Source organism: Megascapheus bottae, chromosome 6 (genome assembly GCF_031878675.1).
Source record: "Megascapheus bottae isolate mThoBot1 chromosome 6, mThoBot2.hap1, whole genome shotgun sequence".
In the NCBI taxonomy this organism is placed as follows: domain Eukaryota; kingdom Metazoa; phylum Chordata; class Mammalia; order Rodentia; family Geomyidae; genus Megascapheus; species Megascapheus bottae.
In genome coordinates this window covers 51,914,442-51,927,192 of record NC_143514.1, presented here as the reverse complement: position 1 = coordinate 51,927,192, position 12,751 = coordinate 51,914,442, and the positions used below count along the sequence as shown (strand labels likewise).

The window sequence follows — 12,751 nt, the reverse complement described above, 5'->3', positions numbered from 1 at the left end:
TAAGAGAGCAGATTCCAGCAAATCAAAATTAGAACACTTTTGCTCATCATAGCTGATAATCTTTTGATTTTTTTTTCAGTAGGAAAAAAATTAGATTTTTGGACTACCAGCTCTGGCCAAAGCATAAGTTAATGCATGGATGATTTTTCTGACTCTGGCACCTACCTCAGTGTGTATTATTTCAGAGCACATCCTGAGAATGAAGTATATCTGTGTGCACCTCAACCAAGGGTTTCTTTTGTTACAGGTTTTAACAGTTATTATAAATCTGCCCTCAGTTCTATATGTATGTGGGTTTTTTTAAACTTTCTGGTTTCTTTAAAGCCTTTTCATGGGGCTGAGGGCTCAAACAGAGTCAAGGCTTTGGGGACTCTCTGAATGCCATCACAAGGGTGTTCCAGACCCAGTCTGAAATCTCAGTCTCAGGTGGCTGGGTGTATTATGTCATTATGTCCATAGGAATCCTTATGTGCCTTGGGAAAGTTCCCTGCACTGCTAGGGACACATAGCATCTGCGTCATCTTGCTCAGTATAGTGGCACACCTTAATTCCTCTTCCTCCAAGAGAGAGAGGAGGACATGTGTTCTTTCAAAGTCCACATCACACTCCCCACTATAATACACAGTTCTATCACTTGGCCATACATGGTAAGTACCCCATCTCTGGGAAATAGCACTCAAAGAAGGAAGTAACTTGACTACAGATTTCATTGGCCAAACTCTCAAATCTCCATCCTAGCACCAGTGAGGATAACTGTGAATTGTCTCCACGTGTCTAATGCGCTGCTTGCAGGCATATTTCCAGGCATTTCACATCTCGCCCAGCACTGTCCCAACCCTTTCCTGCTCTCTGACTTTAGTGAGGAAGCACCATGTGTGATAGAAAGAAAAGTGCTTAACACAGGTGATCCTGGGAAAGACCTAGCTGTGGCCTGCATGTTGCTACCTCCTCTAGTACTTGACCCAAAGTAGACAGCACTAGCTGATAACAGTATTTTCTTTTCTAACTGAGCCCAGATTTGGGTCTGGAATACTTCCTACCTAAGTACTCTGGGTAGGCATCAGCAACCTATTTGTTACTAAGCACTAGAGGTTCATGCATGTAATCCTAACTGTTCAGGAGACTGAAATTTGAGATTCCTGGTTCAAAGCCAGTGCAGGCAGAAAAGTCTATGAGACTCAATTGCCAATTAAGCAGCAAAATACTAGACTGGAGGCATGGTTTAAGTAGTAGAGTGCCAACTATGAATGAAAGAACAGAGTTCAAGGCCCATCCCCATCCCACTCCTCAAAATCCCTTTGCTGTCTCTGTCACTGACTACATAATAACTATTTAGCAGTTTTCTCTGTATGGACTGAAAGGGATCAATTCATTCCATCTGAGGAGAAACAGTTGAGAAAATAGTCTTTAGAAACAGTGCAAATAGGCAACTAAACTTGCATTTGTCCTAGGAATCTATACATTATTGTTTTGTTTTTTCTTTAGCCAGAAGGAAGATTGAATTAGTAAGTTGTAGCAAAAAAAAATGTTCATTGAGTTGTCATTACATTTAGCCTATTTTAGTAGGTGATTATCTAAATTCTGATTAGATATAAAACTTCCAAATCTCCAAGAAAATTTGCTTATTTAAAAAAAAAGAAGACCTAGCTTACACCTTACCTCATATTTTCCCTCATAGCTGCTTCCACATTCCCATTCCCTCCCAAAATTAACTCAACCAAGTGAAAATCAGGGGGGTACTCTGCAGTTGGAGTCTGAAAGAAAATGTTAACAAATGTTCTGCTCTAAGGAGTGATATTCTAATTGTTCTGATGCAGCCACCACAAATGGCACCTGGATTTATCAGTCAATCAGTAGCATCTGAAGAATTCATTTGTTTTCCTTTTTGAGACTAACCCAAAACTCAGAAGATTTCTAAGCCTAATACAAAAGTTGTTGTAACAGGGCCAATAGCATTTCACTGCTTGTCCAGCATACAGCAGCTCATGACATATAAATATGCTCCTCAAAAATAACCCACTTGAGATTTTGTTCCAGTGATGCTGAGAAATGAATCCCAGATAATATAACATCAAGGAGTAGAACATCTCTATTATTATTGATCAGGTTTTTTGGAGGAAATTCTTTTGAGGAAAAGCTCAGTGAAACGTGAGCCACTCATCTGATTAATAACAAGATGTCTCTTCATTCTCCTGTTTCCATCCTCAGTTAAATAGCAAGAAATCTTTGACAGCTTTAGGTCACCTAACTGCAAAGATGGTACAATAGGAAATTCTAAAACCAGTCCTTAATCTTTTTAGGAAAAGAGAAAATAAAAATGTCCAAGCATTGACATCAGTCAGTTTTTTAATTTATTTCCTCAATAGATCTTGAGTATCATAAGTCTTTGTGTATGTGCTCCACTGAGTAAAAACCCAGAACAATGAAATGAGCCAATGGAACCCCTTTGCCCCAAAGCTACTCTGTCTATGGTTTAGTGGGGTGTGGGGCAGGGTAGACAGTGGGTGAGCCTTAACTGTGATAGCACCGTCATAGAGCCTTGCTCTGGGATTCCTAGAGTCTCCGTGGGTTTTAGGAATTGACCTAGCCTTTCTCTCGGTGTGTACATGTCTTAGCCATCTAGCCATTATCATCAGAAGAAATGCCACAGATGTTAGCTTTTGCATCTGAAAACTCTCCTGCAAACACTCACTCAGCCCTTTGCCCCGTGTCTGTGTCTGTGCATCTGTGTGTCATCCGTGGTCAGACTGATGTCTGGACCAGTCCCCCCTTCTGCTTGTCCTCCCAGGTTCTCCCCAATCACCATTGACGGGATGACAAGCCTCGTGGGAATGAACATCCCTGGTCACACAGGAACAGGGTGGTGCATCTTTGTCTACAACCTGTCCCCTGATTCGGACGAGAGTGTCCTCTGGCAGCTTTTTGGCCCCTTTGGAGCAGTGAACAACGTCAAGGTCATTCGTGACTTCAACACCAATAAGTGTAAAGGATTCGGCTTTGTCACCATGACCAACTACGACGAGGCAGCCATGGCCATTGCCAGCCTCAATGGGTACCGCCTGGGAGACCGAGTGCTGCAAGTCTCCTTTAAAACCAACAAGGCCCACAAGTCCTGAATTCCCCATCCTTACTTATTAACATATACATAGAAATCTATACGAACAAAACACATGCGTGCACACACATACACAAAAGAGAGAGACACAAACTTTTCAAGGCTTATATTCAACGATGGACTTTATAAGCCAGTGTTGCCTAAGTATTAAAACATTGGATTATCCTGAGGTGTACCAGGAAAGGATTTTATAATGCTTAGAAAAAAAAAGAAAAAAAATCACAAAAAAATACCTTTGATGCATTGAATGTTCTTTCATAGCTGTCGTTGTTGAATATAATATACATAGATAGCGACGTGCAGGGATTTTTACCCAGCCAGCTAACTTTACTACCTTCCTTGAAGGTGGGTCTTTTTAAGATGACCATTCGTTCATTTGAAGAAGAAAAATAAAAAACAACAAAAAAATAATAACAATTTTTACAAAGTAATGGGATTCAAAGAAAGAAAAATAAAAGCTTTTTCTTTTTTGTCAAAATATGATCCAATCAGATTGGTTTAAAAAAAACCCACACAAATTAAAGAGGAATAATAAAAATTTCAAAAATGACAAAAAAAATTTGCAGATTTTTTTATTTTACTTTTTTCTTTTATATCATGTGAACTAAAACAGTCTTCTGTTAGGGGATGGGGAAAAGGGGGGTTACCTGATGACATTAACAATTTAATAACATTAACATTGTTGCCAAAGAGGTGGTCTCTTTGCTGAAAATGGGTTTCAAGAAAAATCTATTTTTATAAAATATAAAGAATTTTTACAAGAGAATCTGGATTTGAGAAAAAATATTTTGACTGGCTAATTTAGGGGAAATTGACAACTTTGTCGCGTTCATACTGCACTGGTAACTTTTTAGAGATCAAGATGTGTGTTTTAAACTGGATTCGTAGACTGTTTTTTGAAGGATGGGCTATAAACAGATGATCTTCATATCTTTTCATAGCATGTAATAATAATAATAAAAATTATTAATTACTAGGGGAAAGGAATGTTTGTTCTACCCAGGGTACCACAATTCCCCACCGTCAAAACCCAAAAGCAAGGAGATGAGTTGAAAGACAGTTTTTCTTTAAGTCATCAGTATGGGATGTCAGCAGAACAAAAACTTTAAAAGATTTAACTTTTCTTTTGATCTAAAACTTCCTTAGTTTGAGCAGTAGGTGCTACAAAAATTATTTACATATCTTAGTATCATAGTTAAATGTAATGTGGTTAGGAAAGGAAAACCGATGCATTTGCTTTAAATTCATTAAGCAATTTTCAAATTCACTTTGTAGCCCATGCTGATAGAATTGGGCTGTGTTGGTACATTTGAAACACTGTTTATGTTGCTTGAAACACTTATTTATTTAATTGCCGATGTGATGATGCCTATGGCCGTGGCCGAGATCAAATATAGCTAGATTGGCTAGACTACTTATTTGTTTACGTAAACTATGGGAAGAAGCATATTATTGTGTCATTCTGTTGTGTGTGTATGTGTATATATAATATAAATATATATATATAAAGTTATTTTTTCTTTGGGTTAATTTATTCTGAGTTGTAACACTTGGCTAGTTTTGTTTGTATATGTCTTAAAAACGTTTTCTTCTGATATTTAAGTGACAGTTAAAGAGGTATCAAGGTAACTTGTGTAGAACTATCGTTTGATATATTGTCATGTTTGTTGTGAATATTTTTTTCTTACTGCACAGTAGAAAAAATAAAAAACAAACTGGGTCTTTATTTAAATGTAATTCAGATTGAGCAAAACAAAACTGAGCTAAGGGAACAAAATGATTGCAGGAGCACTCTCCCAGCTCCAGTGCACTGATCCTTTTACTATGTTTGTGCTTTGTATGGTTATATATTTAAAACAAACAAAAAAACACAAAAAACACAAAAAAACAAACAAAAGAAAAAATACAAGAGTTCATGCTCTTCCCTGGGTAATAGAAACAGTTACTCGCTATGCATAATCTAGTTGATAGTTAAATTTGCTATTGCTTTTCTTGTCTTGTTATATAAAATCTTTTCAATACAAGTTTAGTCTTAATGGTAATAAAACGTTATGGTTATTTATAACTTGTGCTTACTTTGTGCGTTTTTTCCCATGCTGAACCCACTAAGTGCATGTAGACAGGACCATTGTTTTCACACCGAAGAGGCAAACTTTGTAGTAGTCAATGTTATCGTGGTAGACAGGTAACGGAAACTAAGGCTGCATCATAGATAACTCCTTCGATTTTTTTTCTGCTTTTTTTTTCTCCTCTTTTCGGTTTTGGAAACACCAGATTTCAGTTCCGAGAACACTTGTTCAACATTCAGGGAAACCTTTTCACGTCACCTGTTATGAATGAACGCAACTTGCTGGCAAAGTTCTGATGCGTTTGCTAGACATTAATGGGAAAGGCATGCCAAAATCTCTATAATGTGTTCACATCTGGTGGGGGGAGGGGAGGAAAAAATCTTAGAACCAGGCAGTTGTATACTTTAGTTATAAATGAATGACTTCATGTTAATCTTGCTAGTGTAGGTGATTTCTGAGGGAAAGTATTGTAAATGTTTTTTTTTTTCAAAATCTTGTTGTGTTTGAATTCTTTGTACTTTATCTGTCCAGACAATAAATGAAAGTGTGTAGAATGAATTTGAGCTTCCCCAATTTTTAAACGTGTTCCTTCCAACCTTTTTCCTGTAGCAACTGCAGATTTCCCTGATATTTTTATCATTAAATGAGAAAAAATAATAGTCAAATCCTGTTTTGCAACTTAGTCTCTCAGAGTCAACTCAGTATTCAGAAATCATTGTCCTAGTTCCATCCTGAAAGTGTGATCCTCCAACCACCTTATCAGCATCATCTGGAAATGCTGAATCTCAGGCTGAATGCAAAGGGATATTTAACTAGATTATCCAGGTGAATCACAAGGACTTTCAAGTTGGAGGAGTACTGTGCAGGTGGAAAAGCCAGAATGCTCGGCACTCTGGGTAGTGTGATGACAACTTAGTGTTCATTGCTCGTTTGTAAGCATACTTGTGACTTGTTCTGAGCACATTTGCAGAACCATTTACCATGCATCAGGCAGGCTGTGTGGTGGTCTCCCACTTTCTCACATGTTCTCCTCTCAGCAATCTGAGAAGAGCTCGTAGGATTATCCTTATTTCATGGATGACCTGACCCAAGGCTCAGTGAGATGAAGTAACTGGAAATAACCAGGAAGTTTCCAGCTGGGCTTGATTTTGAGTCTGATTCTACTGTGCAATCTCCTCTGCACTGGGGCTGAGAGAACCTGTGCAGTATTAAGGAAATAGACCATTTGTACTGAAAAGTGATAACCAGGAGGAAAAAAGAAAAAAGAATGGTCATCATATTGCAGCACTACTTTTGTCGTGTTGTAGCAACTATCTGACTTGTATTTGAGGAAAAAATCTAAATGAGGATTCATTCACACAATAATGTAGCTACAACATGATTTTTAAGCTCCACCTAGGAAGAGAAAACTGCCTACCTACCTTGTCACAAAGCCATATTAAAATATGCCCTGAACTTTACAGAATGAGTTTTTTAGTGATTTCCTAATATGATCACTCATTGATGATCTACCGTCTCGCATTTTCATTTTCTCACTAATTGAACATTCATAATACAGTATAAAACATCACCATCTATAAACTGACACATCAAGAAGAAATGTCCCCACTGGTCCAGATGAATGGATAGTCAGATTCTCTTCCATTTCCCATTAACCCCTCTTTTTTATTATTATATTAAATTACCACATTGGTTGGGATAATTAAATTCAGGGCATAGAATAGGATTTAATTAACCAACCTAAAGTCTTAAACCTTTAAGCCTGAATTTCACATAGTTGAATTCAAAGGTTATTCTTTTGGTTTTATCTTAAATACAAGCCTCTATGTTTCTTTTCTAAAGAAAAATGAACATTCAGGCAACCAATTGTCTCTGGAACAACCCAGTTTCACAAGCATGCTTGTAGGAACCAAAACCATTCCTGCCAAAACTTGTGACAGTGGTCACTCATCACGTCCTTTGCTCCTGAAAGGAGCTACATTAATATACCTTTAAATGGATGGATACATTATTTTGGAACATTGGAAGTGATTGGGATCTTTCCAGTTCATATTGTTCATTCCCCATCCTTCAATAAGCTATCCTGAAATGTAGTTCTTTAAAATGTTCTTTTAAAAAATGTTAACAGAAGGGCCAGAAGTTTGGTCTAGTGGTAGAGTGCTTGCCTAGCATGCACAAAGACCCAGGTTCAATTCCTCGGTACCACAATACATAGAAAAAGCCAGAAGTGGTATTGTGGTTCAAGTGGCAGAGTGCTAGCTTTGAGGAAAAAGCCCAAGGACAGTGCTCAGCCCTGAGTTCAAACCACAGGACTGGCACCAAAAAAAATGCCCATGGAAGGATATTCTACATATCCAGTCTTAGCAACACTTCTCAACATCAATCCAATGTGTCTTCCTAACAACAACAGCAACAAAAAAGAACTTCATCTTGTTGCAAACATAAGCCTGTTACCTTTCATCTCCAGGCAAACATAGTTTCTGTAGGTGTTTGTTGGAAAGGTCTACCAAACCATAAGAATGCAGAGATTATTAAATTTCTTTGAGGTCCTAAAAACACTATAGCTTGCTTAGATGAAAAACTGCACAGCCTAGAAGGCTGACAGCATTTACTTAGTGTTATTTCTGTCAATGTGATATGGAGAGTGGAAAAAATATATGTGTTCATATCAATAACTATAATAACCACCTTATATCATGCCTACCATAATTAAAACTTTACTTACCTCAATTCCCAAAGATCAAACACTGACTAATAGATTAATACTGCTTGCTTGCTTGATAAAATTTCGTTCATCAGGGTCAATCACCATTTGTAAATAAAACATTTTTTGTTCCTGCACTGGGACTTGAATCGCAGGTACTTGCACTCTTGCTTGGCTTTTTTATTTAAACTAAGGTTGGCACTCTATCACCTGAGCCACACCTCCACTTCCAGCTTTTTTCTGCTTAATTAAAGATAAGCATCTCATGGACTTTCATCCCAGGCTGGTTTCAAACCAAAATCCTCAGATCTCAACCTTCTGAGTAGTTACAATTCACAGGAGCCACCTGGCTGTAAATAAAACATTTAACCCCCACAAACAATGCATGCTAGTACATGTGAAACTCATAATGTCTTATGAGGCTAAAACAGGCTAGGTACCTTACTCCTGTCAAAATTTGGCCCGTAGTCACCTTTTACAATAGATAATTCAGGAAATGTTAAGTCTTTTAAGTTATCTTTAGTTTGTGGAGGCACTACATATAAATGTGATCCTGAATAGATAGATATACACACACCAACAACAGGAGCAAGTATGTGTACAACTGAGAAATAAACTGCCTTGACTTCCACATGCCAATTCAAAAACTGTACCTGACAATAACATTAACAACCATCATGATGTTGTCAATATTTCCTTAATATTAATAAACTCTAATATCAAAAGAAATAGAACATTAACAAGAGTGTGTTTTCTAAATGGAAGTCATTTGATTCTTTCTGTTAATATTTTTATTATCTAAGTAGTTATACAAGGGAGTTGCCCATTCAACAAAGCACTTTAGGAATATAATGGATCAATGTCACCCCTTAATTCACATCATCCTGTGTAGATTCTTCCTATGGGCTTAATAAGAGCTCACAGAAGACAGCTAAATAACATCTCCATACCCTTCATTGCCTTTGTTCTATCTGAAGAAGAGAATAATAAAAGGAAATTACATTTTATTTCCATAAGCTAAAATCAAGTTTTAATATTGTCCAAAATGACTGGTCCCATTTCTTTATCTTATTAGCCTTTTTATTGGCATATTAGGTAATAGGATAATTTCTCATGGTATAGTATTTATGTAAGAATCCTATTTCTTTCTGTGCAGATCACTTATAGAAGTGTCTCTTAACAGGAGAGAATGATGCATAATCGGCACTTAAGATTAAAATAGACTTGAGAACATAAAAGTGTTTCTTCAATTAAAGGAATAGCATTGCTTCAATCTCATCATTTTTGTTTCTGAGATAGAATGAAAACTGGCTTAAAAACACCCAACCCCAGGTTAATTACTAGAAGGTTTTCCTGTGCAAGTTCAGCTTAATCTACTAGTGATTCAAATGCAAAGTGGACTCAGATGACACGCCAGTATGCCATGTAATTATTACAAATAATTTCCAGCAAGGTCCTTGAAATGTAAGAAATTGTTTCTAGGGACAGTTCTAGTGTATGAAAGTCTTTTCTGTGCTGATCAATATTACATGTGTTTTGCCTTAGTGAAGTTCCGCGCCAATTCTTTCAAAGTAGAGCTAAATACCAATTGATCCTTACTTCATTTAAAGGTGGAGATGAGTTCTGTAAAGGCATTCACAGCAACGCCCTGTGACTAGGGATAACCCACTCCCCAAATCTTCAGTGGAAAAATAGACCCAACAGCATTGTTTTGCAAGTAAGTCACCACAGAAAAACTAACAATGGTAGGGTTGTTTTGTGGGTTTCTTTTTTACAATGATAGTTTTTAAGCACTGTTTCTTGAAAGCAATGTTTAAAAATACAATTAGATTGCTGACAGGTCTTCAAATCATGAAGTTGGAAAGGATCTGAGGATCACAGACAGGAAAGTAAGAACATTAAGCCAACCTAGCTATTCTCAAAGCCAGCCTTTTGGGTCTCCCCAAGAGATGAAGACACATGTGGACCAGAGTGCCTTGGTAAGCAACTCTTTCACTATTTCTGGATTCTCAAAACAATCTTAGGATGGCATGTAGCATAACCCCCATTTTATAGCTGACAAAAACAGGCTCCAAGAAGTCTAATTTCAATCCAACATCTTTCAATGGAAGATCTGTTGACAGCCACTTATAAGTGAGGTATGTTTATGCGAGAACCCTTATTCTGAAAACTTGCCATTGCCCAACACTGATGAACCAGCATGTCTAGGATGGTTCATTCTTGCACTCACTCTGAACTTCAGAGTGAACTTCAGAGTGGATTATAATGGCTCATGTGACAGGAAGTTGTCATTGGATGGATCACAACCTCACACCCACAGCTACTTCTCACTGGTCATCCATTCAGAACTATAGGTGGAAAGGTAGACCATAACAGAAATACCCAATACACACTGAAGTTTCTGTGTCTGCCCATGCAGACACTGAGGGTGGCCTCAGTGAAGAAGTGACCTAAGGTTGGCTCCTTGTACAGAGTTGTGGTGAAGTGGTGGCTGTACACAAACATACACACACACATACACACACACACACACACACACACACACACGCACACACATACACACACACACACACTCCTTTGCAGAGTGTAGGTTGAGCGCCACCGGAATACCAGCAAAGAACCTGGTCCAAAATGTTGAGCAGACATTAGTGGGAGTCCAGGGCCTTACTCAGGTTTTACAGCATGTCACACTTGTTCATCTGAGTCACCAAGGCTGTCTGCAGCTGGGACAGGTGGTACTGGCTGCAATTCTCCTTTAAAGAAGCTCTGGAAATTCTCAAAATTCTGTTACTTTGAGACTACTATAATAAAATATCTTACACTGAGGAATTTATAACTCACAAAAATGCATTACTTACCCTTCTAAAGGCCAAAATGCCCAAGGTCAAAGTGCCCATAGGTTATCTCATGAGTGTCTGCTCCCTGCCTTCTAGGTGGCCTCTTCTTACTGCATCCTGACATAGGGAAAAGGTGTACAAGTCTCTTGGTCTTTTACTAGGACAATGACCCCACTCCTGAGGGTTTCTTAGGGCATAATCCTCTCCCTAAATCCCATCACATTAGGAATTAGATTGAATTTATGGATTCGAGGTGAATACAGTCATTCAGACCACTCTGCTACCCTGAATGGTTATAGGAACTTTGCGAATATGATTAGTTGAGGATTTTGAGATGGAGACATATACTGGATTATCGGGTGGATCCATGTGATCACAAGGATCTAAGAAGCGGTGGGAAGGAGGCTCAGAGTCAGTGGCAGTTATGATAATGAAAACAAAAGTTTGGAGGGATGCTGATGAAGCCAAGAAATGCAGTCAGCTGCTAGAACTGTTAAGGGCAAGAAAATATGTTTTCTCCTGAAAACTTCAAAAAATCCCACCTCATCTCTGCTAACACTTGAATTTTAAACTTCTTACCTCTAGAACTATGCAGGGGAGGCGGGGGGGGGATACGATTGTTTTCTTTTAAACCACTATACTGATGGTCATTTGTTACAGCAACAAAGGAAACTAATGCACCAACATAAAACTGGGGTTAGAGAAAGAATGGTTTTGGGGAGACTCCAATGGTTGATCTAGTTTCTCCCTGACAACTCGGTATGTGAGGAAACAGGAGCCCATTGCTGATGGCCTGTACTCGGCGCTCATACACATCCTGATCACACAAGGACCTCCAGGAGCAAAATGCTACCACCATATTAGAAAAGGTGGAAGAAAGAAGGAGAGGAAACTCAATAGGTCCAAAAATATCAGTGACCTTTAATTCTAGGCTCTAAAGGAAAGAGGTTGGAGTTTGCAAACAGGACAACTGAAACGACAGTCACCCAGAAGAGCCACCAAGTTCCTATGTGGTATAAACAAAGTCTTTATTCCTGCTCATTCTTTTCTGTTCTTTATCTCAGTTAACAGTGGAAAACCCAAGACCTCCCTAATCTGCCTTTATTCTACCCTCAACCAGCCAGCCAATTACCAAATACTATGGTTTAATTGCCTAAAAGTTTCACAACTTAATTAATCACACACACACACACACACACACACACACACACCTTTTTGAAACCTAGCTAGGAAAGACCCTCTGGTTTTCCTTGTGAAGGCTGTATCACAAAACTCTGGCCACTGAGATATAAGATATCTCGAGGACTCATCCAAAAAAGCTCTTGAAAAGGAATTGAATGCAGCTGGGACAGTTTTCCATTTGCCATCGCCCTCCACCCCCTGTCCTTCTCATCTGAAATGTTGTGATGCAGGCACCTGGTTACAACTATGGAAACAATAGCCCAAAAGGTGGATGATTATAAACAGAAGAGAAGCTGATAGCCTCGGTGGCATGACTGAGCTACTACAGCAGTCCTGGATCATCTCCTCAGTCTTGTTTATTACATGAGAAAAATACACTCATTACTTCAAAGCTCCCCAGCCAATGATCACATTTTTATTGATATGCTTGCTTTATTTTCCTTAAGCCTAACAGTTAGATGGGCCCCAAGGCTTATAAGAGCTCCCAAGCCATCTCTGGCCCCAAAGATTACTTCTGTCAAACATTCCCCATACCTTGCTGGGCCATTCGAAAGTTTTAGTATGCATACTGCTGTATAAAAGAGACTACGCAGTTTTGCATCTTTGGCTTAAGTTTGATTATTGCTTTGTCCTATTTGGCCATTGCCTGTGTCCTCAGTTGTCTCTCCACATGTCCCCACTGCTAGGGACTCTATCGCCACCTGCCTCCAAACTGCCATTGCCTTACTGCCACCTGTATCAGTCTGCCACACAGCTAAGACTCCTCATGGGTGCTCATTAGTGACAATGCCTCAGTTCCTGCCATTCCACAGCTAGACGACCTCAGCACCGTGCTCACCTCCAC

At 38.7% G+C, this 12,751-nt stretch overlaps 1 protein-coding gene across 6 annotated transcripts in view; it reads left to right on the top strand.

Moving 5' to 3' along the window:
* The window catches only part of Elavl4 (ELAV like RNA binding protein 4), an 88,451-nt gene extending 82,709 nt beyond the window's left edge, over positions 1-5,742 (top strand). For 4 of the 6 annotated variants that reach the window (XM_090334877.1, XM_090334879.1, XM_090334876.1 and 1 more), the window contains one exon: positions 2,747-5,742. In XM_090334877.1, the coding sequence (XP_090191003.1) occupies positions 2,747-3,116 (370 nt within the window). In that variant the 3' untranslated portion in view covers positions 3,117-5,742. The remainder of the gene's footprint in view (positions 1-2,746) is intronic. The other 2 variants (XM_090334880.1, XM_090334878.1) reach the window with 1 other exon arrangement.
* Positions 5,743-12,751: the final 7,009 nt, after the last annotated feature.